At 38.7% G+C, this 20,193-nt stretch overlaps 2 protein-coding genes across 2 annotated transcripts in view; one reads left to right on the top strand and one right to left on the bottom strand.

Annotated features, from left to right (window-relative positions):
* LOC114644348 (cystine/glutamate transporter-like) overlaps positions 1–20,193 on the top strand; it is a 621,881-nt gene that overhangs the window by 280,259 nt on the left and 321,429 nt on the right.
* LOC114644301 (cystine/glutamate transporter-like) overlaps positions 19,099–20,193 on the bottom strand; it is a 56,285-nt gene continuing 55,190 nt past the window's right edge. Inside the window, exon 13 of the mRNA XM_051931768.1 lies at positions 19,099–19,163. Within this exon, the coding sequence (XP_051787728.1) occupies positions 19,099–19,163 (65 nt within the window). The remainder of the gene's footprint in view (positions 19,164–20,193) is intronic.

The following is a 20,193-nucleotide window of genomic DNA, read 5'->3' as shown; positions in this document are numbered from 1 at the left end:
TTATTATACAAAATCAATTATTTTACTAATAAAGCAAACATTTTCATCAGTATTATTTTCAGTTATGTGACAAATAATGACATTTCCATATTTAGAATCCTAAAAAAATTTTTTTAAGTTTTTGAATTTAAAGTGGACTCTGTATTATGTTGAAAACCTAATGTAGTTATCTCATTTTTTTTTTTTTTTTTGAAAAATGAACTGTTCAGTACGATTAATTTTTGGTATCCTTTAGCTAAAGTTCTGGTAACAAAAGATTGCTCTGCAGTGACAGTGATATTCCGTGTTTATTTTTCCGTGTTGATTTTTGAAATGGTCTGCAGTAATTGCTGGATTTATCACAACACTGAGCTGTTTTATTCGTAAAATAGTAAGTTTCACTACTATGCATCTGCTCCAAGTAAGTAACAGATTTAAATTCGAAATAATGAATAAAATGTTTTGAATTTGACAGTATAATATACAAAAAAGTATTAAAAGTATAAATATTATCAAAACATTTATTGATCTACACATATTCCTATTTGATCTGTTCATAAATGTTCAATTTTCAATGTAAAATTCATTCAATAAATGATAAAAAATTCTACCGTCAATCATATTTGTGATGTGATGAACTAGTTACTGTATATTTAAGTGTCTTGCAGACATTAATAAAAATATTCTTTGCTGGAATATTCCTGTTCGCCAAGGACAAATAATTAAATCTCACAGCAGACAATATGAAAGATTTTACAATTACTAAGTAACAAGCCACCTTTCTGTCTGCCTGAAAAATTTCACAATTTACAATTTTTTGTCTGGCTTAAGTCACAATACATTTCTCTATTACCCTCAACTTTATCACAACACACTCTTCAGTCAGACTCATTCTAAAGGTTCATTAACTGTGGAACAAATTTACCAGCATCCCCCACTGGGTGCCTTGATTCAGGCAATAAAACACAGGCAGCAGAAAAGTGTCAATCAGTCTTCTTTATTATCTAAGTCTTGCAAGAGGTAACCCTAACAGGAGCACAAGCACCTTATTAGCAAGAGTTACAAAGGAGGGTCACCTGTCAGGTTCTTTATACACTTCACTGATTAGATCACAATTCTAAGGAATTCATTACATTATCAGAAAACTTTTATCATGATTGCTTACATCCAGTTGCTAACGGGACATGACAAAACATTGATACCTTAAATTACAACAATTAACTTGGTCCACCAGGCAGAATGACAGTCCTGTTAGTTTAGGAGTACATGACTTTTTAGATGTTATAAAAGTATACCACTTGCATGGGATGCATGTTCAATTTGTTCTCAACCCTTTGTGTGACCATATGTTTCCTTCTTAGTTCATCAACAGGAAACTTAGCCTGAGCAAAACTTTAAAACATGACTTTTCTTTCTCTTAGACCAAGGTTTGTTTTTTCATTTTTGCTGTAAAGTTACTTAAGATTCCTTTTCTTAATAATTCAAACCTTTATCACAGCGAATATCAAAATAACACTTTCAACTTTTAAGCATACGTTCAGAAGAATATGAGACGTGTTTGCTCGCTCCACTCCATGCCGTTTTTTGTTTTGTTTCGTGTTTTTGTTTTTCGCCTCTCTACAGTGCATAAATACTTTGCACTACTATCATACAGCAGACAGGCATTGGTGGACATTGCTAAATCACACAGTACCCTGGAATTTACCGGTTTTATACCATCTGAGCTACAGTTAATTGTTCACTCAAGTGACCAAGCTGACCCCAGGAGAGTGCTCTGGAGATGGCGACGCAAGCGAGGCAAGAGGGGAGGGCTCCATGCTAGGCTGCAAGCCCACGCTAGCCGACCACCACTACCCAGCCTCTTGCTTGTCTGGAAAACAAACTGGATGAGCTAAGAGCCAGGATTACAGCGAAGCGTCAAATAAGAAAGCTCTGCGCTCTAATTTTCACCGAGAACTGACTTTCGGACAAAGTCTCAGAATGCGCTGTTCAGCTACAGACTCACTCCTTGCACTGAGGAGATCGCACTGCAGCCTCCGGTAAGGCTAAAGGGGGGTAGGGGTTGTGTGTTTATTAACAACTCGTGGTGTGGAGACGTACGGACTGTTTATAAGCACTGCTCACAAGATGGAGAGTTTTTACTGCTGAAATGCCAACCCTATTATCTACCAAGGGAATTCACTGCTGTGTTTTTGGCCGCTGTTTACATCCCCCCGCGAGCTAACTCCACGGCAGCACTCGGCAAACTCCATGATATCACCTTAGAGATGGCTCATCCCAATGCTGTTTTTATTGCAGCTGGCGACTTTAATCAGTGCAATTTATGGACTGTACTTCCTAAATACCACCAACACGTGAACATTTCTACCTGTGAGAAGAACACACTGGATCATGTTTACAGCAACATACACGGTGCATACAGGGCTGCACCCCGCCCCCACTTCAGACAATCAGACCACATCTCTCTGTTCCTGTACCCAGCCTGCAGACAAAGGCTGAAACAAACAAACCCTATTGTTAAGCAAGTTAAACTTTAGACCCCAGAGACTGAGAGCACCCTGCAGGACTGTTTTGCTCAGATAGACTGGGATGTGTTTAGGGTTGCAGCCACTCTAGAGGATTCTTCTATCAGCATACAGGACTATGCTGAGTATGTGAATGTGTATATTAGCACCTATATTGACAACATCGTGCCCACAATACCAGTCAGGAAGTTCCCCAACCAGAAGCCCTGGATAAACAGTCAGGTACGCCACATGCTGCATGCCCACTCTCTTGCATTTAGATCAAGCACTGAGATGGACTACAAAGCTGCGAAGTATGGACTAAGAAAAGCCATCACAGCAGCCAAGAGGCACTACAGAGAGAAGCTGGACGGCTTCTATTCTACTGCTGACTCTGGAAGTATGTGGCAGGGCCTACAGCACATCACAGACTACAGGAACACCACCAGCACAATCAGCTCCACAGACAGTCTGGCGGATGATCTCAACACTTTCTACACCCGCTTTGAGACATCCAGCAACAGCACAGAGTCGAGTCACACACACACCTGGAACACACAACCCCCCTCCCCTCCCCCAATAGTCTCTTCAGGTCAGGTACACAAAGCACTAAGAAAGATCAACCCCCGTAAGGCAGCTGGACCAGACAACATCCCTGGGTGGGCTCTCAAAGCATGTGCCAACGAGCTGGCTGAAGTTCTCTGCTCCATCTTCAACCTTTCCCTCAGTCAGCGCATCATTCCGTCCTGCTTTAAGACTATGATCATTGTCCCCCTTGCTAAAAAAAGCCCACCGACTTGCCTGAATGATTACAGGCCAGTAGAACTCACTCCAATCATCATGAAGTGTTTTGAGAGAGTGGTGCTGGCCCACATTCAGAGTAGCATACCGGACACTCTAGACCCCCTGCAGTATGCCTACCGGCACAACAGGTCCACCGCAGATACCATCGCGGCCGCACTACATTATTCCCTCTCCCATCTGGAGAAAAAAGACTCCTACATCAGGATGCTCTTTGTTGACTACAGCTCCGCCTTTAACACGGTTATCCCCCATAAAATCACCCATAAACTATCTGCACTTGGCCTGCACCCCACCCTTTGTGACTGGCTCCCAGACTTTCTGACTGGCAGGCCCCAGTCTGTCAGGATTGGTAATAGGATTTTAGCTACCATTATCACAAACACAGGCACCCCACAGGGATGCGTCCTCAGCCCCATCCTCTACACCCTGTTCACCCACGACTGTGTTGCCTCCCACAAAGATAGCATCATCCTAAAGTTCACAGACGACACCGCAGTGATAGGACACATCATTGGTGGGGATGAGGCGGTCTACAGGAGGGAGGTGGACAGTCTGGTGTCATGGTGTGAGGACAACTAAAAATAACAGTGGGAAGTCAATGTTTTAGTTACAGAGCCCAGAAGCCATGGAATGATCTGCGTACTAACAGATGCTCCTTCAGTCTCAACTTTTAAATCCAGGCTGAAGACTCACTACTTTAGTCCAGCATACACTGACTAGAGCTGTAGATTAGCTGTGCATACTCCATTTCTGTTTGTTAGTCATATGTACAAAAATATAAGTAATACAATATGTACAAACCATTACTATCCCTCTTCTGTTCTATTTCTCTTCTCTGTAACTTGATGTGGCATTTGGTGCCACTGCTCTACTGCCAAGCTGCTCTCCTACCCAAGGAAAAGTCTCCTCACATAAAAGAGCATTGGAATCAGGGGATGGAAAGATTCTTTTATCAGATTGGATGGCACTCTGCTACAGGAAGCAACCTCTATAAAGGATTGAAGGGTTTATGTTCACCCATTTTCATCATCAAAAGAATATGCAGAAACTATAAAAAAATAAAATGTCAGGTTACAGTATATACTTAAAGCTATTAAAAATAAATACATTATGCTCAAAGTATATAATGATCTAGTGACTTCATATTGGACGTATTGTTTGACTTTCTGGTCACCACACTGCAAGAAAGGCACAGCAGTACTTGAAGCTGTACAGAGAAGAGTAACCAAGTGCATCTCATGACTTAAGGACATTTCCTACTCTGACAAACTCTGAGAATTAAATCTGTTTATTCTAGAGCAGAGGAGACAGCGTGGTCATCTAATCAAGATTTTCAAAATTCTCAAAAGCACTCATAGAACAGCTCAAACAGAATTCTTTCAATTCATCATAGAATCATGTACTCGAGGACTCCAATGGAGAGAAGGTTAGGAGCATGTGCTGATACAGCACATTGCCACACCCACCACATGACAAACCAACTCAAGACCCCAGTTTAGGACCTCAGTGCAGCCGTGCAGCGGGTGACACCTCAGCACCACACTAGTTCAGATGGAGTGGAACCAGTGCGAGTTTTTTTATGGTGGCTGGAGTGCCAATTCTGCCACCAACCCCTAGGTTTTTCCCTGCAGGGTGGAGGGCCTACATGCAGGGCTGGATGCAGATTAACGTCATACCCAGGACAGAGCAATTGCAGGTTAAGGGCCTTTCTCAAGGGCCCAACGGAGTAGAGTCCAATGGAGTTTAAGGAAAAGTGAATTTTAGATTTAAACCAGGAAGTATTTCTTTACTCAAAGAGTTGTGGGAGTCTGGAACAAACTACCGAGACTTGAAGTTTAAGAGAAACCTTGACAAGTATCTGAGTGAGATATTGGAACAGCATAGCTGTTAGCTAAACAAAAAAGACTGTTTCAAATTCAAATTCTGGCCCAGTGGCTGTCTATGTGCAGTTGAAATTCTTATTTGCATATCTGACCGACATGCAGCATGTCGCTATTTCCCGATTCCATGATCATCAAATATTACTAGTCAAATACAGAGATATGTTAGATTACTTGGTACTCTAAATTGATGCAGTGTGAGCAAGTGTGGGTGAGTGTGTGTGTGTGCCCCATGGTAAATTGACACCTTGATTGTGTTCGGTCCTACCTTGTGCACATGACTGCTGGAATTGGCTCCGGTCCCCAACTCTAAAAGTGAATGAAGTAGGTTACAAATTGGTTGAAGGGATGTGAAAGGTGTCCTTAGGGAAGGTAAAGATGTTCGTATTCTCACAAAGTAAGGTGCAGTAAATCAAAATCTGAATCTGAAATACTAATCAATATGAAAAAATGAGATTTTGAATTGAGAAAAGGTGATGAATATTACATGAAAAATGTGTTGGTATGTTTGAGTAGATAAATTGTAAATAAATGGAGATTGTTAATATAAATACATGATGCAGGCTTATTAACATACTAGGAGACAAAAGCAAGAAAGAAGTTTTACATATAGAAATAGTGAAGATAGTGGTGAGCATCATTAACATAGACTGACGAACATGAATGTTTAGCCAAGAAACCTCATGATAGATCAGAAGTACATGTCTTTGTTAGCTCCTTGAGGTGGGGAATTAAAAAGGCTGTCATATCACAAGAGCTTTCAAATTTAACTGATGGGAAACTACATTAAAGTGTTTGGAGAAAGAAATGGCAGTCACGGTGAAAATGAAAGATTAGATAGAAGAGAAAGAATGGCTGGCTTTTGTGTTAAAAATTAGTTGTTTGTGGTCCACAAGAAGTGAAAATCAGTTTGGCAAAGTCATGGAGACAGAGAGTCATCAGTTTATACCTTAGCATTAGATGGAAAACTTAAAAAAAATCAGTTTAATGATACAAATAGATCTGAAGTGCTTTAAAGAAAAACTAAAAAAATGCCATGAAACAGAAAAATGTAAACAAAAGCTCTGAGCGCTTGTTTTGTCATATCCTATGGTGACCCTATTTTCTGTTTTATATTCTTTGTTATGTAGATTTTACTAAAATGTCTCAAATCCCATACACTTACTTCTCTGTGGTCAGGTACTGTACTTTAGCTCTAAAGTTCTCTTCTTTATCTTTAACCTCAGGCAATTACATTGAGTGAAAGAACAGTCAGGAGAAGGAGCTACACTTTTAATTATGTGTTTTAGATAACATGCCCATATAAGCAAAATAAAATGTGTGTGACAAATACAGTAATCCCTCGCTATATCGCGCTTCGCCTTTCGCGGCTTCACTCTATGTGATTTTATATGTAAGCATATTTAAATATATATCGCAGATTTTTTGCTGGTTCGCGGATTTCTGCGGACAATGGGTCTTTTAATTTCTTGTACATGCTTCCTCAGTTGGTTTGCCCAGTTGATTTCATACAAGGGACGCTATTGGCAGATGGCTGAGAAGCTACCCAACTTACTTTTCTCTCTCTCTCTCTTGCGCTGACTTTCTCTGATCCTGACGTAGGGGGATTGAGCAGGGGGGCTGTTTGCACACCTAGACGATACGGATGCTCGTCTGAAAATGCTGAAAGATTATCTTCACGTTGCTACCTTCTGTGCAGCTGCTTCGTGAAGTGACATGCTGCACGGTGCTTCGCATACTTAAAAGCTCGAAGGCACGTATTGATTTTTGATTGTTTGTTTTTCTCTGTCTCTCTCTATCTCTCTCTCTCTCTCTCTCTTTCTCTGCTCCTGACGGAGGGGGTGTGAGCTGCCGCCTTCAACAGCTTTGTGCCGTGGTGCTTCGCATACTTAAAAGCCAAACAGCCCTATTGATTTGTTTGCTTTCCTCTCTCTTTCTGACAGTCTCTGCTCCTGACGCGCACTCCTTTGAAGAAGAAGATATGTTTGCATTCTTTTAATTGTGAGACGGAACTGTCAACTCTGTCTTGTCATGGAGCACAGTTTAAACTTTTGAAAAAGAGACAAATGTTTGTTTGCAGTGTTTGAATAACGTTCCTGTCTCTCTACAACCTCCTGTGTTTCTGCGCAAATCTGTGACCCAAGCATGACAATATAAAAATAACCATATAAACATATGGTTTCTACTTCGCGGATTTTCTTATTTCGCGGGTGGCTCTGGAACGCAACCCCCGCGATGGAGAAGGGATTATTGTATAACATTACAGCTTAAGTAGCAGTACATCTTGATTCCATTGGTGGGTCTCGGACATTACAGTTACACAGTTTGAAGAATTTTAAGTCCAAGGTTACCAGAGAGATATACAAATATTTTTGGCCAAAATAATTTAAATGTAAGACATTTCCAAAGCTTGCAGTCTAACAATGCAGGCTCTTGATGACAATGCTGATAGGTTGGATCTTGGAGCATCAGGATACCAATTGGAACCAGTCTTGGAAGGGACTCCAATTTATGAGAGGGCACACTCGCACACATTCAGCCCCTTTAATTTATTTTGAATCAACAGTTGACATAATACTCTTTAGATTATGAAAGAAAGCCAGTGTCACTAAAAATAGCAGGCATTGGGAGAGCATTCTAAATCAACACAAATAACACACTAGTCGGGAATCAAACTGGGGTTCAAACATTAGTGGTGACCATCTTACCTGCTTTACCTCATACCTTAGTAAACTGGTAATCTCAATGCTGTAGCTACTAAAATTAAATCTTTACTTCTTTTCAGAATCACCGTATTGGAATATCTGCAGTATGATGTCTACCAAAGTATCAGTCAGTCACTTGAATGCTCTCTCTGAAAGTAAAACAATAAGAAAAAATATGTGTTTCCTCCAACTTCATTTGATCTCAGCTTTCATGTTAGTGCTTTTCAGAGCTTTGATTTTGAATAGAGATATCATAAAACCATCCTGAACTTACAAGCCAATAAATCCTTGCCAGGTAAATATTCAAATAAACTTTATCATCCATTAGGACTTTGCTAAAGGCATTTTGCACAAGCTCAGAAAAAAATACTAATTCTATAACACGTATGAAAGAAGGTCAACATTGTGCTTTCCCTTCCAAAATGGTGTCAGGAGTGGAAACAATTTGAGGGTGTCTGAAACTCTGCTTAAAGCTTAGCACTGGAGCTTCAGCAGGAGACTCATTTTATTTAGAAGGCAAGATACAGTATGACCCATTTGTGAAGCTCCCAAAATGGACTACCTGGAAAGTGATTCATGTCATTTATGGACTTCCCTGGCTCTTCGCATCACAGAGGATACCGCTTATATAACAATATATAGTAACAAATGTGCATTATTTCTGGAGGAGTCTATGAAATTGTTTTTTGATCCACAAGAAATATCTGGGTGGAGTCCATCTTTCTATGATTCTTGTGATGAAAAAATGCCAGGCCAAAAGGTTTATTTTGCAGGAATTTGATTTCTTCTATTGGGTTGTTAATAAATCGTTAGATTTTACGTAAATTGTATTTTGATTTCATACATTGATTTGTGTTTATTTTAGTATTTATATACATTTTTTCTTTCAGTTCTTTATTATTCTTAACACTCTAAATCACATGCAGAATAGAAGACAAGAGCAGGTGGTACCAGGGAATCCATTTCCCATTGCAGGACACACTCACAATTACTGTCACTCATACTCCTTTACAACAGGCTGATTAAAGGCTGCCAGTATTAGAGGACAATGAAAACTGTACAAACAAATAGAGGCCAGGCCAGATATTGAATGTGGGCTCCAGGCAGCTTTACAGAGAACTTCTGCTCTGCTGCCTTATCAATATGTCATCTATCAAAACATCATTATTAATCCCACTCTTTCCAGCTCAGGGTTATGGAATATAGGATTTATCCTTGCAGCACAGGTTTTGCTGTCTCCACCAGGGCTACAGTCCATTACACACATATGAGCACACATACAGTGGTGTGAAAAACTATTTGCCCCCTTCCTGATTTCTTATTCTTTTGCATGTTTGTCACACAAAATGTTTCTGATCATCAAACACATTTAACCATTAGTCAAATATAACACAAGTAAACACAAAATGCAGTTTGTAAATGGTGGTTTTTATTATTTAGGGAGAAACAAAAATCCAAACCTACATGGCCCTGTGTGAAAAAGTAATTGCCCCCTGAACCTAATAACTGGTTGGGCCACCCTTAGCAGCAATAACTGCAATCAAGCGTTTGCGATAACTTGCAATGAGTCTTTTACAGCGCTCTGGAGGAATTTTGGCCCACTCATCTTTGCAAAATTGTTGTAATTCAGCTTTATTTGAGGGTTTTCTAGCATGAACCTCCTTTTTACGGTCATGCCATAGCATCTCAATTGGATTCAGGTCAGGACTTTGACTAGGCCACTCCAAAGTCTTCATTTTGTTTTTCTTCAGCCATTCAGAGGTGGATTTGCTGGTGTGTTTTGGGTCATTGTCCTGTTGCAGCACCCAAGATCGCTTCAGCTTGAGTTGACGAACAGATGGCCTGACATTCTCCTTCAGGATTTTTTGGTAGACAGTAGAATTCATGGTTCCATCTATCACAGCAAGCCTTCCAGGTCCTGAAGCAGCAAAACAACCCCAGACCATCACACTACCACCACCATATTTTACTGTTGGTATGATGTTCTTTTTCTGAAATGCTGTGTTCCTTTTACGCCAGATGTAAAGGGACATTTGCCTTCCAAAAAGTTCAACTTTTGTCTCATCAGTCCACAAGGTATTTTCCCAAAAGTCTTGGCAATCATTGAGATGTTTCTTAGCAAAATTGAGACGAGCCCTAATGTTCTTTTTGCTTAACAGTGGTTTGTGTCTTGGAAATCTGCCATGCAGGCCGTTTTTGCCCAGTCTCTTTCTTATGGTGGAGTCGTGAACACTGACCTTAATTGAGGCAAGTGAGGCCTGCAGTTCTTTAGACGTTGTCCTGGGGTCTTTTGTGACCTCTCGGATGAGTCGTCTCTGCGCTCTTGGGGTAATTTTGGTTGGCCGGCCACTCCTGGGAAGGTTCACCACTGTTCCATGTTTTTGCCATTTGTGGATAATGGCTCTCACTGTGGTTCACTGGAGTCCCAAAGCTTTAGAAATGGCTTTATAGCCTTTACCAGACTGATAGATCTCAATTACTTCTGTTCTCATTTGTTCCTGAATTTCTTTGGATCTTGGCATGATGTCTAGCTTTTGAGGTGCTTTTGGTCTACTTCTCTGTGTCAGGTAGCTCCTATTTAAGTGATTTCTTGATTGAAACAGGTGTGGCAGTAATCAGGCCTGGGGGTGGCTACGGAAATTGAACTCAGGTGTGATACACCACAGTTAGGTTATTTTTTAACAAGGGGGCAATTACTTTTTCACACAGGGCCATGTAGGTTTGGATTTTTTTTCTCCCTAAATAATAAAAACCATCATTTAAAAACTGCATTTTGTGTTTACTTGTGTTATATTTGACTAATGGTTAAATGTGTTTGATGATCAGAAACATTTTGTGTGACAAACATGCAAATGAATAAGAAATCAGGAAGGAGGCAAATAGTTTTTCACACCACTGTATGTACACACCCATGCTGGCTCAGTTTTCAGTCACCAAACAACCTATGATCTCTGCCTTTGGGGTCATTGAGGAAAGCAATATTACCAAATTAGAACAATCACAGACATACACCAGACATGCAAATTCCAAAAACAAACAATGTTTGGGATGAGATTTGAACACATGACTCTAGAGCTGTACGGCTGCAATAAACCACTGTGATACTAATATTAATATTTAACGTATCACATACAATCTGTCCTAAAGTGTGATAAAAACCCCTTTGTGACTTTATATGTCTGCTACTGCCGTGTATGCTGAAGTTGCTATTACTCTTTGTCAACTAGTTTTGTGAAGGGTACACTACTTTATCTGTCTCTAGCTCAATTCAAGTTTATTGTACTAAGAGGGAAATTTCTTTTGTCAAATGAGAACTTAGTCGTCAACCATAAACTTTGCACAAATAAATAAGAGAGAGCAATAAATATAACACTTATAATAACCCCAGAGTATACATATTATAAATAATAATGACACCCTAAATTAAAGATTAATAGTAGTTGGAATAAGATAGTATTGAACTTGTTTATTTTTATCATCAGGAGCTTTAACCTGTGACCTGATGTGGAATTATGAATATTGTAATATAGTTCTGTCTGAAAGGATGCACAGCTGCTTATAAAACAGATCTGTCAGATTTGACTGTTGGGACCTTGTGATTTTACTGTTCCATTCTACAATTTCATTTATTTTACTTTTGTTGTTAACATTAAGATCTTCAAACCAAGCAAGTAGAACTTAAGTTTAGACACTATATGCAAAATGAATAGAAAATTGACATAATCTAGAATACACATTAAGAAAGATTCAGCCATCTTAGACACTACAGCCACTGTTGTCATTTTTTGCAGACTGCATCTATATTTTGATTAAAAGTCAGTTATGGGCCTTTGATTGTCCCAATATATTTATAACTTTCAAAACGTTCTGCTACTTAGTCTTTGATGATTGTTTCTTGTGGACAAGTTAACCCTAACCTTAACCCTAACCAACTGTTAGTTATTTAGTTTTGTAATAATAAGTTGTGTACATCATAGCAGTCAGCAAAAGCATTTAACACTGGTCCAAGACTTAACCAGGCTTACAATCACTGCAAATTTTAAGTTCAATTTTATTTTCAGAACAGGTTTACTGCAACAACTGTTAGTGTAAATAATGAATAAAAGAGGTGAAATAATACACATTTGAAGGGGCCTGTCAATAAGAACAGCAGGCCAGACCATCAACCATTGACTTTTAGTGTAAGAAATCTGTCTCTTAAAAAGTTAATCCGCTACCCTGTAGCACCGGCATATAGAAAATGTTTTGCATTTGCCACTTGTCTGTCCAGTCTGCTTGTGGATAGATAGAAGAAGACAGCCCATATATGTTGTTTCGCAATAGACAGGTGATTGACAGAAGCACCCCTGAAGGCTGGACTTCTGGTTACAGAGGTAATTTACATGAATCATTTTCCAAAAGGAGAACCAGGAAAGCAATCGGAGAAAAACGACTGGCATTCTAGCTAAATAGATCAGCATCTGCATTGGTCATGCAAAAGAAAATACAGACATGAAGATGTGTCTAAATTATAGTTTTGTTTATTCGGTTCACCAAAGCAAAAAAAGGAAACGATTTAGCAAATATTTACTCAAGCCAATTAAACTGTAAAGATTATGGTTTTGATACTTTCGCATCTTTTGAGTGTCTTTCCGTGATTATTCAAGGAGTGTCTCTGTCTCTCGTATTGATCATTTATAGAACATCTGTGATGCTGGAATGAAGGTGTGTGCCTCTGATATCCACCACACTGACTTCATCAAATCGTTTCATATGAAGCCTGGAAACAAAAAGGAATGCATTAAGAACATTTATGTTAGGTAGAATGCCCAGTGGGGTCTTTTGGCCTTGGAACCCATGCAGATTTTGTTTTTTCTCTTTTGGACACCTGATCTTATCACCAAACTCATCTTTAGAGACTTACATCATGATAATGTATTTACCTGTTTTTTAAGATCTTAAAGATTTTTTTTTCTTTGTTACTTACTCATTAATATTATTGCCTGATCTTACTTGTTTTTCTTTTATTGTAATTTTCTCTTTGACATCTTGTAAAGCACTTTAGTTAAAAAAAACCCTTTAAAACCTCTACTATATACTGAAATATTAACAACCAACAATGTTTACATTGGATTAACCTTAACTGGTAATGTTGTAAGTACCAATTTTGTCACTAATGTATTATTAAATATAGTAGTTCTCATGTGTTAAATTCTGATTAACTACAGGAGGTGGATAGACGGTGCAGTGTAGATTTTACACAAGCATTAATTCTCCAAGGTAAGTATCAGTGGGCCTATAATATGAGGTAATTCTATAAATATTCACTCACAAACATTGCTTATTGCACTAGGTGTTAACCATGCAATGCTAAGCCCACTTTCTAAACTTTTGGCTGCTATATTATATTTTCCCTATTGATGCACAAGGGAAATCCAAAATAAATCAAATTCAGAATTACCACTCACTATTTCAATTAATAAACAAATCTTCAATATGTGCATGTTGCTTGTGTAAAGAGTTCAATTGCCTTGTTGTGCTTTAGGCAATTACCATTTCTTTCTTTATCACCATCACCTACAGTTCACATCATCTTTGAAAGACTTTGCAGCAGAAAAATAATGATAGTCTGGTTTTGGGGTCCAATACCCCAACGAAAGATTATTAATATCTAAAACTCTTGATCCGCTGCAGATGAATTCCATTTATGATTTAGGACTCACTTAAAACATTTTCCTTTTTGGTGTTATCAGCACATAACACTTTAAACTTTTAGTTGTCTTGTTTGCATTAGGGACCTGTGATCCCATTAACTGGATCTTGAGTATGTTGCAACAAATAGACTTTCAGTTGTCAGTTCGTTGATGGCTTGACCCTTGGCTTGATCCCCCACTGAAGGCAAAACCTTTCAGAAGATAGATGCTTAGACCCAGTTTGGTCTTCCTTTGAGTTTCAGTGGGGTGTTAGTAGTTAGAAGTGCCTAGCATGGCTTGTTTTTTCTTGGAGTCTGGCAATTCTTTTGCTTGCAGACCTCTACTAAAGGCCGGTTTAAACCCATGTGCTGTTATGTTTACAGTAATCCCTCCTCCATCGCGGGGGTTGCATTCCAGAGCCACCCGCGAAATAAGAAAATCCGCGAAGTAGAAACCATATGTTTATATGGTTATTTTTATATTGTCATGCTTGGGTCACAGATTTGCGCAGAAACACAGGAGGTTGTAGAGAGACAGGAACGTTATTCAAACACTGCAAACAAACATTTGTCTCTTTTTCAAAAGTTTAAACTGTGCTCCATGACAAGACAGAGATGACAGTTCCGTCTCACAATTAAAAGAATGCAAACATATCTTCCTCTTCAAAGGAGTGCGCGTCAGGAGCAGATACTGTAATGTCAGAGAGATAGAGAAAAGCAAACAAATCAGTAGGGCTGTTTGGCTTTTAAGTATGCAAAGCACCACGGCACAAAGCTTTTGAAGGCGGCAGCTCACACCCCCTCCGTCAGGAGCAGAGAAAGAGAGAGAGAGATAGAGAGAGACAGAGAAAAAGAAACAATCGAAAATCAATACGTGCCCTTCGTGCTTTTAAGTATGCGAAGCACTGTGCAGCATGTCGCTTCACGAAGCAGCTGCACAGAAGGTAGCAACGTGAAGATAATCTTTCAGCATTTTTAGGCGAGCGTCCGTATCGTCTAGGTGTGCGAACAGCCCCCCTGCTCAGTCCCCCTACGTCAGGATCAGAGAAAGTCAGCACAAGAGAGAGAGAGAGAAAAGTTGGGTAGCTTCTCAGCCATCTGCCAATAGCGTCCCTTGTATGAAATCAACTGGGCAAACCAACTGAGGAAGCATGTACAAGAAATTAAAAGACCCATTGTCCGCAGAAATCCGCGAACCAGCAAAAAATCCGCGATATATATTTAAATATGCTTACATATAAATTCCGCGATAGGGTGAAGCCGCGAAAGGCGAAGCGCGATACAGCGAGGGATTACTGTAATGGGTTAGAAAGAGCAGCTTTTATGTGCAGGTATAAAGAATTAAAAGTTTTGTTCATTATTAGTCAGTATTTCAATACTTCATCTGTAATTGCTGAAAGCTACATACTTATGAATCCCATAAAGGACTAGAAGATACTGGCTGTTGTACCTCCTATTAAAATCTCCTGAAGCATTAGGCCTGCTTTGTTGGGGGTACGCCTTATTAACATTAATGCTAGCAGAAAAGCAGATGGCCATTTTCATCCAGTTTCTTCTTCTGTCTTATCTAATTTGTTTTTTAATAGTCAATTTATATTCTGCAGGTGGAAGCACAATGTACAAGTTTACTTTAATTTTATGTTTTATTTATGATCTTCAGTACACGTTCTTCAGTACAAACGTAGCCACTATGGTTGTATCTGCTTTGGATTTTGTGGATTCCATTTAATTCAAAAGTGCATCCATTACAACAAGTAAATAATCTACTAAATAATACAAAACCAAGGTCTGTATTAGTGTGTCCTGTCCCTTGGTGTGTTTGGCTTTTTGTTGTGATTGGTCAGTTTGGCTTTGGTGATGCGATTGAAAGAGGAAGTGCAAGTGCTATACACACAAGGAGGAGAAACGGCACACTGAGGGAGTCGCTTTCAAAGATGGAAATTGTAAAGCAGACAGGATGCAGGAAAGGTGTCTTGAAAATAATGACAGAGTCTGAAAAGCAGGCTTTATAGGAATGTGCTTGTGAAAGGAAGTGCCACTGAAGACACATTCAGACACATGCAAATATAGAGGAAAGGTCCTGGATGTACACGTAAAGTAAGAAATAGGAAATATTTTTAAGCAAGATTAGGTATCATGGATAGTTATGGAATAATATAAAGTCAATCTAAATAAATACTAAGGCAGGAGACATTTGGTTGATCTCACAATATTCAAACTAGTAACACATAACTTTTGCTGCACAGTAACCTAAAGTCAGTTTACTTTAAATACAATGTCAAATGCTCCCCCCTTTTTGACACCTATATCAGTTGGACAATATATTTTAATAGAGGGAATAGAGTGCCACAGGGTATGGGTCAGGGAAAACCCCAGCATCAGTCCTAACATTAGTAGTAGTTAGGCGCCGCTGTGAGTGGCAGCCTTTCCAGCAGCTCCGTGTAGGACTTTATCTTTCTACCTTTTTCTCTATATCTCTTATCACTCCTACCACTTTCTTTTATGTGGACTCGTTTCCTGGACACTTTTCACTACTTGGACATGGATTTTTACATGCCGAGTAGGAATTATTTTTCTGGACTTCTCTAGCGCCTTCAACACCATCCAATCTCTGCACCTTAGGGACAAGCTGACAGAGATGGGAGTAGATTCATACCTGGTGGCATGGATCGTGAACTATTTTACAGACAGACCTCAGTATGTGCGTCTCGGGAACTGCAGGTCTGACATTGTGGTCAGCAGCAGAAGAGCGCCGCAGGGGACTGTACTTTCTGCGGTCCTGTTCAGCCTCTATACACCTTCCAATACAACTCAGAGTCCTGCCATGTGCAAAAGTTCGCTGGCGACACTGCTATAGTGGGCTGCATCAGGAATGGGCAGAAGGAGGAGTATAGGAAGCTAATCAAGGACTTTGTTAAATGGTGCAACTCAAACCACCTACAACTGAACATCAGCAAAACCAAAGAGCTGGTGGTGGATTTTAGGAAGCCCACGCCCCTCATGGACCCCGTAATTATCAGAGGTGACAGTGTGCAGAGGGTACAGACTTATAAATACATGGGAGTGCAGCTGGATGATAAACTGGACTGGACTGCCAATACTGATTCTCTGTGCAAGAGAGGACAGAGCCGACTATACTTCCTTAGAAGGCTGTTGTCGTTCAACATCTGCAATAAGATGCTGCAGATGTTCTATCAGACGGTTGTGACGAGCACCCTCTTCTACGCAGTGGTGTGCTGGTAACTTGCACTGCATTTTTATCACTCTTTATATTAATATTGTTTTTATAAGTATGCTGCTGCTGGAGTATGTGAATTTCCCCTTGGGGATTAATAAAGTATCTATCTATCTATCTATCTATCTATCTATCTATCTATCTATCTATCTATCTATCTATCTATCTATCTAATAACACAGTATAACAAACTGATATGCGCCACCTCTCCTATGGATAAACAAATGTGTCCAAGGATAGTAGAGAAAGTCAGAAAAAACTGAAGGCACAAAACAGTTATTAATAGTAAAGTACAAATTTGTTTTTCTCTATTATAATTGTACCCTTTGTTAATGAGGACTGTTCAACAATGCATGCAGGTAAAGCAGGTAGGAGTTAATAGAAGGCAATACACTACCAGAATCCTTCAGAGAAGATCTTAGTCACCAAAGTAAGTAGAAGTCAAGGAAGAAATACACGTTTCTCATTGGTCGACTACAAATACTGTAGGGTGAAATCAACCCTAACCCACCCCCTTCTGGGTAGGGTGGGGGGTGATCTTGCGGTCTTGTATGCATGTTATCATCCAGATGACACTCTGAACAGCCACCAGAGGGCAAACTGGAGATGACTACCAGCATTGTTTATGTTTGAGCACCACCGCACCCCTGTTGCTTTTGAAATGAAATAGAGTTGGCCGGTTCAGAGCATCAACTGGATGATAACATACATACAATACCACAAGACAAGCACAATAGTGAGTCTTCATTGTTTGTTAATTTATTTTTAAAGTTGTGTTTTTTTAGTTATATTTTTCTTAAACAATTTAAAAAAAAAACACTTTCTTTTCCTCCCGGGCACCACTGGGTATTTCAGCTAGTAGGCAATAAAACTAAACCTTCCATCAGTTATGTGATCATACAAGCATTAACATTCCATTTCATTTCAAGTTTAAATTATACAAATTACTTATAACACAAGAAATAGATGGGGGAAAAACAATCAATTTGTCACATAGGCAGCAAATATCTTATGATACAGTCTGTTTGCCTTTAGCAGGTTAGCAAACATTTGTCAGCTTGAATAGTATATTTTCCAAATTTCTCTAAATAAAATGACATATAATTACATTAAATTATTAACATATTACATATAGCTTGTAATGACATTAGAAAATTAAAAAATAAGGTTCCAGACTCCAAATACGGAAATTTCATCATCTGTAAATTAAATGACATAGTATTGATGGGCAATGTGGTGGCAGAGCTGCTGCCTTGTAGTAAATAGAGCAGGGTTTGCATCCTAGTGTGGATTTTGCATGTTCTCCCAATGTCTGCCTGGGTTTCTTCTGGGTGCTCTTGTTTCCTTCTACTGTCCAAAACATGCTGGTTAGATGAACTGGTGATGCTAAATTGGCCCTAGTTTGTGTTTGACCACTAATGTACAATCACGTCGTCCAGGGTTTGTTCCTGCTCTGAGCCCTATGCTGGCTGGGATAGGCTTCAACCAAACGCCACCCTGCTCAGGATTAAGTGGGGTAGAAAATGACATGAAAATACTGGTGAAAAGTTTCCTGTATTAATAAAAAATAATGTATGATTTAGTATAGTATTTAATTATATAGTATGCCTTTCAAAAGGTCTTATTTCTTAAAATTTGCTAGGTTATCCTGTAATCAAAAGGGAACCAATAGGCAGTGTTTCCATTACATTAACTATTTGCTGGGAAATATATGATTGGTTTATCATTAATTTACCGTCCTCTTATTAATAATAGCAAAAGTACATGGCCAAAATATGCAATAAAGCAATTATATTGTGTGCGGTATAAGTCAATTATTTTTTAGGTAATTTGTTGGTTGAACTGTATTGTAATAGCTTATATAATTTATGCGTAAGGTGCTGCTGCACATGAGTAGTATGTAAAAATGTCTGCCTTATTATTTTAGAGCTGGCTGAGTGCACACGTGAAGTCTTTGTGTTCAGAAACATATCTCCTGTACCTGTGTCTGATTTTTCACTATGTTTTTGAACTGTTATATGGTGATAATTTCATCAACTTTACCATCATATCAAATGTCACTTTAAATAATTTTGACCTAATATTTTTAATATGTTTTACTTGAAGCAAAAAACGGTACATTATGTCACTTCCTAAACAGCAAAGCCTCACATCAATAGTGAAACAGACCTATTTAGATAAATGCTGTTCACAGTGATGGTCTTTAACCCATAAGATATTGTGTTTCAGGTTAAAATATCTAATGGCATGTTTTGTACACGTACAGTATTCTATAAAGCAGAATTAAGTTTTGCAGTAAAAGCTTTGATCAGCCCAAGATTTAGTAGGTCTGCACCTCCTGTGGCACCACTTCCAAGAGAATCTGCAGCTTCATAGTAAGGGTGTCTGTAAAATAATAAAATCAACATGTCAAACTTATCAACAGAAGTGAAAGGCCATTCCTCCAAAGAGTCTGATTAAGAACTGCTTAAAGTAAAAACTATTAAACCGGACTTTTATCTGTAAATATTCATGAACACATCTAGAAAAACAGTCTGTAAATATTCATGAACACATCTAGAAAAACAGGTAATATGCACAGTTTCCAACAAACTTTTTGTTTAGAGATGAGCAACACTTTCCGTTAAGTGTTTCTTATAACATTATTTAAAAATACTGTTGGAGGAAGTGGCAGAGCTTTTCTTACAGAGCTCTATAAAGCTTTTCTTACAACATTTGTAAAATGTACTTTTAAAGTCACTTTATTTTTTTCTGTACTAAAGCAGCTTAGCATATTACTTGGCCACTACAAAATGTACCTTATTTTTTAATGCTTTTGTATTTGCTGAAGCGTTACCTGAATATTTTGATAATTAGTTTAAAGGGAAATTATAAAAAGCTCTGTGAAACTGTAGGTGTAGAAATTTAGAATTACAACTTTGCAATGTTTTTGGCAATAAGAGATTAAGAAATTCATCTACTACAAAGCACAAGTGCACTTTTTATAACCTCCATTTCTTAGTTACACAAGTATGCCTGGCTATAGCCTGTTGCCTCTTATGGTAGACATGTATGAACTTTAAAAAGACTTTCTGGAGACAAGAAACAGTTTTAAAAAGTAGACAGGAGGAGCACATCACGCACAGATTAGCTTAATAAAGACAGTAAAAGAGCTGATCAGACAGAAGAAAGTAGGAGGAGCAAAGTCAACTCAAGAAGGCTCTGTCTTACTGTTGTCACTTAAAGCAAGAAATGAACCACTTGGAAAAGTAAACATCTAACACTACCAGGTTGTACAGTACACATAAGCGTACAATATTTTCCTTTTTTTATGCCATTAGCTATTTTAATAATTCATAAAGATTCATATTTATGAAAGCCTTCTTCCCAGCATGCATGTTTGCTCTATTCAACGGCTGGGGGCTGGTAACCTAAT

Source organism: Erpetoichthys calabaricus, chromosome 1 (genome assembly GCF_900747795.2).
Source record: "Erpetoichthys calabaricus chromosome 1, fErpCal1.3, whole genome shotgun sequence".
NCBI classification, from domain to species: Eukaryota; Metazoa; Chordata; class Cladistia; order Polypteriformes; family Polypteridae; genus Erpetoichthys; species Erpetoichthys calabaricus.
Note: the sequence above shows the minus strand (reverse complement) of the source record. Positions and strands in the feature narration are given on the sequence as shown.